Below are 12,414 nucleotides of genomic sequence, written 5' to 3'. Positions count from 1 at the left end.
AATGCATTGCGACCCACCCCCTCCACACCTTGAGTGTCCTGTTTTTTCTGAAGTTCCTAGAGGCATGTGAGAGTCAGGATGCTGGTGGGCCTTCTGCTCCTCCTATGCAGCGGGTCCCGGCTAGCCAGCAGCCCTCCAGTTCACCCTGTCTACCATCCTGGATCATCACCCATGATACCACAGCACCTCTACATGCAGTTTGCAAGCTTCTTGGATATTGAAATAAAGTTTTGTTGGTTTTACTTGCACTGACCTGGTGCCCTGTTTTTCTCCTTTTTATCTGTTTCCGAGAGAATCCCAAACCTCCAGGAGCTGCTGGCTTGTATGTATCCTGTCCAGTCACCACCTGCTGCCTTTTTACCCTATTGATCTGAGTCGCATTGTGGTTCTTGCCTATTTATGGACTAGTTGAACGTGAATCGTTGTCTATTACTTTTCATGTTCTGTTTTAAATATTTCATATTTTTTATTGTTCAATCTAAATTCTTATATATACAGATTCCATCTTAAAGTGGTTGTAAACCCTTACAAACCACTTTGACCTACAGGTAAGCCTAAATTAAGGCTTACCTGTAGGTCCAAGAAATATCTCCTAAACCTATATGGTTTAGGAGATATTTGCCCGAAAACAGGCACCGTTGTCTACGGCGCATGCGCCATAGACAGCGGCGCGCAGGCGCACTGAGCGCGGCATTCTCAACGACGGAGCTGCCGCGCGTGTCGGCTCCCGTGCGCATGCGCGTGAGTGATGTAATCTCGGCTTCGCCGAATGACAGCGGCGGAGCTGCGAGACCCCACCGAGAAAATGGATGCGCTGGACTACAGGGGACAGCGGTGACTTCGCTGGCTCCTGTGTCAGGTAAGTGACACATAATGGACTACTATGCGATGCATAGTAGTCCATTATGCTTTGCCTTTGCAGGGAATGAAAGAGGAAGTAAACTCATCAGGGTTTACTTCCTATTTAAGTCAGTGAGCACCCTTTCACTTTTTTCAGTAGGTGAATTATTTGCATTTTGCTTACTACTGTGATGCTGTGATTCACAGCTATCACATGGTACAGGGATCTATGTTTGGCCTTGGTACCATGTGACCAATCACCATGATCCTCACTGTAGTAAGCAAGGCATCATGAATGACAGCCTTACTATTGTAACCGTGATCTGTAAACACAGCCGGTTACAGATCATGTCACTGCACAAGGCACCGTTCTGGGAGGATGTACGGATATATCCTTCCAGAACTAGAGGGCATCCACCCCAGCCATTTGTGTACAAAGGTCTAGCAGGAAATGGAAATTGGAGGTCAGCTGCCAGCCCATTTGACTAACTTAAAGGGGTTGTAAAGGTAAATGTTTTTTCACCTTAATGCATTCTACCCATTAAGGTGAAAAAACATCTCGCACTGCCGGCGCCCCCAGTCCCCCCGTTTTTACTTACCTAATGCCTTGAAAATCCCACACTCGCCCCCTCCGTCCTCTTCGCCGCTCAGCCTGGCTGCTGATTGGCTGGAGTGGATGGATTGAAAGCAGCGCAGCCATTGGCTCGCGCTGCTGTCAATGACATCCAATGGCGCAGCGTGCCGGGCGTGGGGCAGTGTGATACAGCGAGCGGCTATAGCCACCGGCTGGATCACAGGAGCGTGCCCGCAGGTGCTTCTCACCATGCGAGGGAGCTCGCATGAACGTGAGAAGTACCTGCGGGAGGAAGCCGAGACAGCCGCTGAGGGACCCCAGAAGAGCAGGTTCGGGGGCCACTCTGTCCAAAACGAGCTGCACAGTGGAGGTAAGTATAAACATGTTTGTTATTTTAAAAAATAAAACATTTTACTTTACAATCCCTTTTAAGCACAAGCTAGCTCTCCTAGCTCATGATAAATGAAAGGCTCTCAGCAGTCTTGAATGACAAAATAAAGGTCTTTGAAAAAGTCTTGGGCCCGTGGATCATTTATTTGACTGGAGATCACTGTAGGGCTCCGATCTGAGGAGCGTTCGAGCGTCACGGACCCCCCCCCCCCCCCCTTCCTTTTTTCTCCTCACTTTTAATTTCCTTTGTTTAATGATGAGCTTGTTGAGTACCATCTAAGTGCCAATAAAAAGGTACCCAATGTTCTTTCGCCTACAGACTAACATCTGGTACTCTGCAATTGTAGAGTGTTAAATATTTTGCTTTTCTTTTTTTTTTTTTGTATACCTAATGTGAAAATACTAATAAAACCATTGAAAGGGGAAAAAAAAAACAGATCTGTTGAAAGGCTGACTGTATATTGTCAACTTGTGTATTTGAGTTTTTGTAACCTAGCATTTATTTTTTTAAATAATTATTTTGCAGGTGTTGGAACAGCTAGGCCGTTCTGTAATGAGTAAGTATAATGGCAAAATATATTTTTTTCTCCTCCTTTCAATAACTTTTGTAAACTATCCATTATTTTTTATTTTTTTAAATAACAAAGTGCCTGTACTTGCCTGTCCTTTTTAGCTCTTGCGCTGCGTGCCTTCTCGCTCTCATAGCAGTAGAGGAGGGTCCCCATTAATGATGTATTAAATGTCTTGATACATTATATTGCTTAAGATCAAGTATTTTGTTAAATCTCTGGAGGGTACTGACATAAATGCAACATTACCAAATCTGACAATGTGTAACCAATTCTGCTAATATCAAATTATCATAAGTGCCCTATCTTTGAAAATGATATGGAATTATACTGGTAATACTCTGCTCATGTAATTTGTCAATATTGTTATAGCCATGGTACCCATGTTTTTGGTTGCAAACCCAGGGTGTACCCCCTGTACGTTTAAAAAATTACAAATAAAAGAATATGCAAAAAGAAAAGTCCGCACCAAGGTTTGGAAACTGATGAAATTTCCCTTTTTTTAGATGTGGAGAGTAGACAGCGCCCAGAAAGATTAGATGAGGTTGCCAGGGAGGCACAAATCGAAGAAACTATCAACCCTAGAATACACTGAATTCTGAAAATGGCCAAGGGTAGGGGTTGGTAGAAAAAGAGCACATCGGTCTGAGACCGGCAGCTCTCCTGTTTGGTACTAGTGAAGCCCAGTGCAGTGATCTGGCCATGGGTTACACATGAGTTGAGGTAACGTTTGTTCACACATCAGAATTTTCCAAAATATTTTAGAGTTGGGTTATAAAACTGCAAGAGTATACAGCCATAACCTTCTAAATGAAACAAACTAGAATATCATGTGCTAAAAAGAGAACACTAGGATCTTTAGGCATTTTGTTTTGTTTAGGAAAAATGTGCCTCTACAAGTAAGCATGCCTATAGCTGATTTTTGACTGATCTAGCCAGTTCTGATGGGGGCCCTTCATATGTTGATCGGTACATCTCAAGCTTTTCCTAACAGAAGTATTTTAAAAGTTGCTTACTCTGCTGATTATTTTATCCCCAAGATGTGCCCATTTTTTTATTTTTTTTAAGATGTCTTTTTGCCCACCCTTTCCCATAGGCATAAACTTTCAGACTTACAAGCTAAATGTGCATGTTTATGGAAACCTCTTCATCAGTCCAGTACAGGCAGTCCATGGGTTACGAACAGGTTAGAGACTGCCGGTAAGTTAAGCTGAAAATGTTCGTAAGTCGGATCCGCAGAACGGCAGAGACATCATTTTACGATGTTCTGTGAAGTAGCTGCGCGTGCGCAAACATCGTTTTCCGATGCTAAAAAGTGGCCGTGCAGAACATCAGACGTCCCATTTGTAAGTAGGAGTCATTCACAAGTCGGACGTTCGTAACTCTGGGACTGCCTGTAGTACCTTTTTTGTCTAATTTCCTTGTGATCCCTTTGAGCACATTCACAAATGGAGGACTGAGGAAAAAGGGTAATGGTTTAAAGCGGGAGTCCCGCAAATGTGTTTGTTTTTTAAGTCGGCAGCCACAAATACTGCAGCTGCTGACTTTTTTAAAATAAGGACACTCACCTGTCCCAGGGTCCAGCGATTTCTTGAACCCGAGGCCCCGGTCCATCCCTCGGTCCTCGGATGCTCCCACCACCATCTTCGGTAAGGGAATCAGGAAATTAAGCCTTGCGGCTTCACTTCGGTTTCCTACTGCACATGCATGAGTCGCGCAGCACAATCCGAATGGTCCCTGCTGTCTCTCGGACCCATATGTGTCCCAGCAGACATCACGGCAGGACAAGAGGCTTAGACTCCCATGGGAGTCTATGCCTAGAAGTGGATGCAAATACCTGTCTTAGGCAGGTATCTGTACCCCCCCCCCCCCGAAAGGTGCCAAATGTGACACCGGAGGTGGGGAGGGTTCCCGAAAAGCAAAGGTTCAATTTTTGTGTTAACCTCTGCTTTAAAGGCAACATCACATGACTGGATTTTATGCATTGGAGCTGGTTAGATAAGGGTATCTGCCAAGGAGGCATTTCACAGTTGCTGCTGCTGGAGATCTGACAAATGGCTGCAGAAGCAGGTAAGTATAGTGTGTGTGTGTGTGTGTGTGTGTGTGTTTGTGTGTGTGTGTGTGTGTGTGTGTGTGTGTGTGTGTATATATATATATACATTGTGTGTATGTAGCACTAACCCCCAAAGGAGCTGCTGGTTATTTTTGTGCTTGCTGTTCCCTTCCGTTCTCCTTGTTGCACATCTAGGGGATGTCCTGTGGTAGATGGCCCAGTAACTTGAGACTGACAATAGAGCCACTTGAATGGCTTTTATTTGCAAAACTCAGACAACTGAACAGTCTTTCAACTTGGGATCAGAGGGTTGCAAAGGAAGTTCAGGTACTCTTGGTGTCAAAGTAAAAAAAAACTTTGAACTTGCTTACTTTGACTGCATCCAGGGAATAGCCATTCGCAACTGGATGATCACTCGGGTTGGACAGTCCCTCTCTCACAAGGCCTAGCAGCCAACAAAGTGCTTACTCAGGAACACGTCTCTGCCGCAGACGACGTTTTACAAATGTACAAGATAATGTCTCTGCCACAGACGTTGCAGAACCCGTAGGAAAACTAAGCTTGAGAACAATTGTGGGGATACCTGGATCTCTCAGCCTGCTTATTGATATCAACAAGACTGGATTCTCTCGGTTACTTCAGCCCTTCTAGGCTCTAAGAAAACGAACCCGTACGTGGTGTTCTTCTGAAGAGTCCTCCCCTGGAATGCTTGAAGTATACTGTGTCTCTCCCGAACCGGAGACAGCACCAAACCACCTCAGAATCCTTCCTTTAGTTTCCTTGCCTCGGGCTAGCCAGCCCCGAGACATTAAAGTTGGGTGGATCTGCACCCCACCCCATAGCCTTCCTGGGGGCTGGTCAGGAGGACCAGGACCATGAAGCCAGCATATCATTCTGGACCGGAAGCCCCAAAGCATGTGATGTCCGCATCTTAAATACCCTCTCCCAGAAAGCACAGAAAGAGCGCTACTCCCACTGGGCGGGCTCCGAGAGAGTAACTTAAGCAGCTGACCAGACCATGGTGTATGCATTTGTATGTATGATAATATAATATAATTTACATTATTTTTTTTTATTTTTTTTATTAAAAATATTATTTAGGTACAAGCTTATGGGGCATATTCTATGATAGCAGCTGTTCATATAGGAGTTCTTTTCAGGAGTGGTAGCTCACAAGGTTTCTTTAATTTAGGAAAGTGTAGTGATTCTCGCTTTACAAGGTTAGATAAATTAGGCTTAGGATGTGACAGAGTAGGTTTAATATTGCTTAGGTTTTGACTGGACTTTCACTTAACAGTATACCTACAGACACAAACCCTCCGAGTATGGTGTTTGTCTCTAAAGCTGGGCAAAGATGGATCAAAACGTGTCTGGTTCAACAAAGACCGGCTGAATTTCCATCTAACAACTACTCTTGAACAGAACTTGAAAAAAAATTCTCATTCAACCATTGAAAGACCGAGCCCTCTTTATTCAGAACCATAGGGTTATATCCCCCCCACCCCCTACAGGAGTAGGACATGGGACAATAGGCAGAAAAGTCTTGCAAGGTCACATATGACCCGGGTCTCGGTTTGAGGTGCAGTGTCGCTCATGGCCAACAGCCCCCCCAATGGTGGTGAGGAGGTTCTGTCTGCAGTTGTGCCCTCCTAGTATGGTGCGTAAATGTCATCCTCTCCCCTTAGGGGCTTTTTGTGGCCGGTCTTGTGGGTCCCCACTGTCCCTGCAACCCCTTTTCCTTGCCCTGGAGGTCCCTTGGTAACCCCCCTTTCCCCCACCCCCCATCATATGGGGTAGGGGGACAGGGTTGAGTGCTGGGGGTGTGCACCGCCTAGGTGTTGTGCTTACCGGGGGAGGGGGGGCACTGGATCTGGTGTCCGGATCCTCCCTCTCCCTCTCCCTCGGAGGCTACAGGGTTCTCCTGCATCTGTGGTAGTTTCGTGTAGCGCGGCCATTTTGCCATAACTGGTGTCCTTTTCCCTCTTGCCTGATGGCTTCCTATGGCTGGCGGCCATGATGTGGTGGATTTTGGCTCAGGCATCAGCAGCCATTACTTTGTAGCCCAGGCTGGGCTACACAGCGGCCCTGAGCGGCAATGTGGATATCACTGTTCAGACTCTGGCAGATTTTGGGTGGCTGATAATTTATCAAGTCTGCATGGATTCCAGTTCAGAAAATGGGTGTATATGGGCCTGACTCTGCTCTGGCCAGAGTAGTCCTTCCGCAGGGCAAAGTCCAGCATTTACAGGCAGCAGCCCGCTTGCTGTTGTCCAGCACGTGGGTCTCCCTGTGGACTTTCATGCGGGTACTGGGTCTGATGTCTACGTTCAAGTCGGTCCCGTTCGCTCAGTTCCATACGAGACCCGTGCAAAGGGTGATCTTGTTAAATGGGACAAATGTTCTGAGTCTCTAGACAGTCAGATTCGAGTCAAGGAACCAAAGGGTCCCTGATCTGGTGGCTTCGTCCCCCAGCTCTTTGGCAGGGAAAATCTTTCTCCTGCTGTACTGGACGGTGGTCACCACCGCTCCTAGTCCGGGTGGGGAGGAGTACTGGGCCTGACCTTGGCTCGGTCACTGGATGCTGGAGGAATCCAGACTACTAGTGCTTTGGGGTTCAGACCCCAAAGCACTCTCCCCATGTTAAGGGCATGTGGCCTGGTATGATTCAGGTGGAGGGGGGGCTGCTCCCCCTCCCCCCTTCCTGTGGCTTGCCAGGTTGCATGCTCAGCTAAGGGCCTGCTACGGATTTTGAGGGGGGGGCGGGGACCTATGCAGTGTTTTTTATTTTTATTTTAGTTCGGGGTTCCCTTTTCATATTCATTCCAGAACCAAAGGACCTGGTAATGGGTTGTGGGGGTGCCGGGCCCATCCTGTGTTTTTTTTATTTTTTTTATTTTTTTTTCCTCTAGTTTTTATCTATATTGCCAAAGTCATTACAGCCACGATCGGTTTTAAATTACTTGTTTCCTTTTTAGAATTGTCATTTTACTGTGGTATTGTCTTATGTTTTTTTTCAAAACTTTGAGAGAAAAAAAAAAAAAGACAAAGGGGGAGTGGATAAGTATATGCATGGTACAGAAAATGGTATAGGCCAACATGGTCAAAACAGTAGAACGTACATGAGCACAACAGGTTATCAGCGTAATATAGGGTTGAGCACCCAACCGGAGTCAACATATAATGCAAGGGAAGGGAGAGAGAGCATAACAGACAAACAAAAAAGGAGGGGGGGGGGGGGTAAGGAATGGGCAGATCAGCATTTCAAGTACGATTCACAGTTTTCCAACCATCTGTTCCAGACCTGCTCATGTTTAAGAGGACAGCCTCTATGTACATCAACTTCTTGTATGGGAGGGTGTCGTTAATCTTTTTTCCAGCACTGGACTGTGGGGGAGGGCCTGCATCCAATTACGAGCAATCGCCTTTCTCGCCAAGAATAGGGTCTCGTGTAAAAAAGGTGCGATGGGGTTTGTCAGCATCTAATTCTGGCAGCAGGCCAAGCAGGCACATCTTCGGTTCTAAGGTAGCAGGAGAGCCCATCTGATCGTGGAGGAAGCGTATCGCCTGTATCCAGTATGGTTGGGCAGGACCAGAAAAGGTGGTAGAAAGAACCTGGGGCGTGATCGCATAGGCTGCATCCTGGGATGTACATGGATCTGAAGCGTGCTAACCTCTGGGGAGTCAGATATGTCCTGTGTATAATATATAGCTGTGTGAGGCGGTCCCATAGTCTGGGAGAAACTAACGTCCCCAAAGACTTCATCCCTTTCCTCATCCTCAATTACCCCAATGCCCACCTCCCATCTAGTCTTAGCAGCGTAAGCTAATGCCACAGCGTCAGGGAGACGGGTGGCGGAGTAAAGGGTAGAAATTAATTTGGCTGGCTCAGTTCCTGTAATTATGTTTACTATAGAGGGGACTGTCCGAGATGGGTTGGAGGCAGCAAATTGAGTTTGTATGGCATGTCAAAGTTGCAAGTACCTGAAAAGAAGATAGTTGGGAAGAGAGAGCTCATCCTTCAGCATCTGGAATGTTTTGAGCCCTGTGTTGGTCTTAATTTGGTTAAGGTACAGGATCCCATGAGGTATCCAAACCGCGGGGTCTGGAATGGACAGTAGTTCAGACAGGTGTGTATTAAACCAGAGATGGGTATGAGAGTGACTCTTCGGGGTCCCTAGTTTTTGTAGTGCCATCCGCCATATCTTCCGGTGATGTGACAGCAGGTCTACTTTGTGTTGGCAGGGACATCTTGGCAATGGGGGCCTGAGGACTGACTGATGTGGGGCATGGACTGGGTCGTTGTAGTATTTACAGAGTAGTAGTTGGTATCTTGGTAGTTCGTTCCATCATTTTGATAAGAAGTGGGACAATTGGGAGGCAAGGTAGTAGTCCTGAAAATCTGGAAGAGCAGCTCCTCCCAATGTCACTGGGTTCTTCAGAACCCGCCAAGATAATTTGTCTGCTATGGCCCCATACAAACGAATTAAGAATTGATTGAAGTGTTTTGAAATTTTTTTGTGGTGTGTGTGTGTGTATATACAGGGGGGCATGCCACACCAAGTAGAGTGTCTTTGGGAGGAGAATAATTTTGACTAGACTGATACGTCCCATAACACCCAGGGGTAGTCTGGCCCAAGTTTGTGTCTTGGTCTTGATCAGGGTGTACAGGGGTTCAATATTCAGGGGTGCATAGTCTTTCAGTGATCTAGTAACTTGCACTCCAAGGTACTTAATCAAAGAAACCCTAGGAAGAGTCAAAGGGGGGGACGTGGGCACGGGGGGGGGGGGGGATGATCAAGGGGAAGGATCTGGGACTTAGACCAATTAATACGCAGCCCCGAGTGGCTACCAACGCATTCTATGAAATGAAGGGCTGCAACGAGAGGGACCCGAGTCGGCTAAGTATAGGAGCATATCGTCGGCGTACATCCCAATCTTTTTCTCCATACTCCCTATCCTAAGGGTGCGGATGCTGGTGTCTGCATGAATCATAATGGCCAGTGGATCCACAGCCAATGCATACAGCATGGGGGGGGAAAGGGGGCAGCCCTGTCGGGTCCCTCTCTCCAGCGGAAATTGGTCAGAGAGCCAGCCGTTTACAAACACCTTGGCCCTTGGGGATTGATACAGGAGTTGAACCCAGGTAGTTCCACTCCACGGAGTCTAAGGCCTTGGCGGCATCTAAGGCCACCACAACCCTCGAGCCGACTTCATCATGGGACCCCTGAATGTTCATATGTAGGCGGCGAATGTTCATAGCGGTGTTTTTTTCTGCCATAAAGCCAGTCTGGTCAGGGTGAATCAGTGAGAGAATGACCTGGTTAAGACAGGAGGCGAGAATCTTGGCCAGTATTTTAATGTCAACCTGTAGTAGGGAAATGGGTCTATACGATTCTGGATATTTGGGGTCCTTGCCAGGCTTGGGAATTACTACAATTTGGGCTTCTCGCATGGAAGGAGGTAGGATTCCCGAGGCAAATATGGATTTATACAGGTCATGGAGTTTGGGAGTTAAAATTTCAGAATAGGTGGCGTAAAATTCAAGTGGCAAGCCGTCCAATCCTGGTGCTTTAGAAGCGGCCAGGCAGAAGATGGCTTCAGAAATATCCTCCTTAGTGATGGGAGCCTCTAATAGTTCACGTTGGGTGTCTGACAGTTTAGAAAATTTAACTCTTGCTAAGTAGTCTCTGGTAGCTTGGGGTGTATGGGTGACCCGGGAGGTGTGAAGTGTGCGATAGAATCTTGCAAACTCCTCCGCCACTCGTTGTGGATTCGTAATATCGTTCCCCTGGCTGTCCGTCAATGACACCACCACCGGGGGACACAAATCTAAATGAGCAAGGTACGCAAGCAGTTTGCCAGATCTTTCTTCGTATTCAAATATCCTATGCCTACAGAAGAAGATGCACTGCTTGGCCCACTCAATATGTAATTGACCTGTCGTGACTGAACCTTGAGATTATTGGGATTGCTGAGCGAGGGGTCTCGGTGAAACGCCTCCTCCAGCACCCGTAGGTGTTCCGTAGCCTGTTGGACAACCAGGTGTGATGACCGCTTGAGTCTGTCAATACGCGTGGAGAGCAGGGAGCGGGCATGAAGCTTAAATGTCTCCCACACTATATCGTACGTGGCTGAGTCCCCATTTGCTGTGAAATAATATTGCAATTCCGTGGGGATATCATCCTGGTCCTGCAAAGCTGTCAGCCAAAATGGGTTCAGCTGCCAAGGATGAGGGGGAGAGGCCTTCAAGAGTTGCACCGTAATCCAGTATGGGGCATGATCTGAGAGAATTCTCGGAGCAAAGCCCACATCTCCCCAATTTAGATTTCGGGGTCCTTGAGATGAAAATAGTCGATTCGCGACATTGTGTTATGGCTGGCCGAGAAACACAAAAAGACCTTAGCGTACGGATGTTTGTGACGCCAAGTGTCTACTAGAGCAAAGTCGGTCAAAATGTGGTGCAGTCTGGTATGGGCCGGCGGGTCAATAGGGGGGTCCGACGTGCCCATTCGGTCTAGAGCGGGTGTGAGGATCATATTAAAGTCCCCCATCCACACCACTGGTGTAGAGGGGTATTGCGTCATGAAGGCAAGACCCTCCTTAATTACAACTGATTTGTACGGAGGGGGGACATAGCAGGCTAATATAAGGATAGGGGATCCATTAATAGTGGCGTGTATAAATACATATCTGCCCTGCCAGTCCGTTTTGGAGTAGCACCAGGTCAAACGGCACTCTTTTAGCAATAGGAACCGATGCACCTCTGGAGTGTTGTGTGGGTGGCATGATATGCCCAGCCTATCCAGGGCTTTTTAAGGGAGGATTGAAGATGGCCCGTAACGTGGGTTTCAACAAGTTTGACAATGTTAGCACGCTGGGACTTGAGGAATGGCTGGACGGCTGTGCATTTAATCTTATTACGCATACCTTTAACATTCCATGTAAGGAACTTTAGAGAACTCCTGGGGGGTATAGGGTGTATATAGTAGACCGCAGTTGAACCAGAGCCGGCAGAGCAGACATAGCCACAGCGTGTAACATAAACACAGGAACGGCCAATGGCAATAGTGCATCTAAGATAATAATAGTACCTGTAGCATAAGCACTTGTAGTCCTGGTGGTGTAAAAAAAACAAAAAAATAACCACAACACGCCCCCCCCCCCCCCCACCCAGTCCAGCGCCACCCTAACTCGGCATGGACATTGTACCCCATAACCAGGTAGCAACGGGGGACATCCAACGTTTGGGATCCATTGGAGACAAGGGACTTAATTTCATAATTTCAGAGTAGCATAGATACCCATATTAAAGAGAAGGAAAAAAAATAAATAAACCCAAACCGCAAACAGTCAAGCAAATGAGGGATGAAAAAGCACACACAGATCCTGGGGGGGGGGGGGGGGGCGACTTCTTCTCTGAGAAGTGCATGGGGAGTAGAAGCCATGCAGGTGTAGCACCATTACGGCTGTGCAGATAGGAGCTCCGCCTGCCGTCAGGATGGTATAAAAAAAGAGGTAGAAGAATTGTTAATGTTGATCTACTGTCTTCAGTGGACATTGCTCAAGCATAGGGGAAACCGGGGGTCTTGAGTTAGTAGGGCACCCGGAGACAGTAGGCATGTTGCGAGGACCATCGCATGGTAGAAAGAAAGGGATTTGCAGGTCTGTCCCCTGCCCCTGAAGAAAATATACATATGTGGTATGCCCATCCAGGGGCTAGTCATTAGAGCAGCAGACGATATCGTAGGCGCAGGGGGGAAGAAAGGAGAAATACTCATATCTTACTGATAGGATGGTATGCTCAGTCCCGGCGCTCCCTCTGATCAATCCAAGTGGATGCTAGCGCAGGGTCCTCAAAAAAGTGGGTTCGGCCCTCGTATTCCACGCAAAGCTTCGCAGGATACAGCATAGCGTACTTGAGGTGGAGCACTCAAAGGCGTCGTTTGACATCCTAAAACCTGGACCTGGACCGCTGGCGTTGTACCTCG

General features: G+C 47.3%; 1 protein-coding gene across 3 annotated transcripts in view; it reads left to right on the top strand.

The window, feature by feature from the left end:
• The window catches only part of KNL1 (kinetochore scaffold 1), a 288,270-nt gene that overhangs the window by 130,663 nt on the left and 145,193 nt on the right, over positions 1 to 12,414 (top strand). For all 3 annotated transcript variants that reach the window (XR_013264900.1, XM_077464895.1, XM_077464894.1), the window contains exon 7: positions 2,331 to 2,361. Coding sequence is in view for 2 of the 3 variants with exons in the window: in XM_077464895.1 (XP_077321021.1) it covers positions 2,331 to 2,361 (31 nt within the window). In the remaining variant the exon portion in view is untranslated. The remainder of the gene's footprint in view (positions 1 to 2,330; positions 2,362 to 12,414) is intronic.

This window comes from Lithobates pipiens, unplaced genomic scaffold, assembly GCF_037356315.1.
Source record: "Lithobates pipiens isolate NorthernLeopardFrog02 unplaced genomic scaffold, aLitPip1_a1.2 Scaffold_30, whole genome shotgun sequence".
Lineage (NCBI taxonomy): Eukaryota > Metazoa > Chordata > Amphibia > Anura > Ranidae > Lithobates > Lithobates pipiens.
The sequence above is the reverse complement of the archived record's forward strand: the minus strand, read 5'-3'. Positions and strand labels throughout refer to the sequence as shown.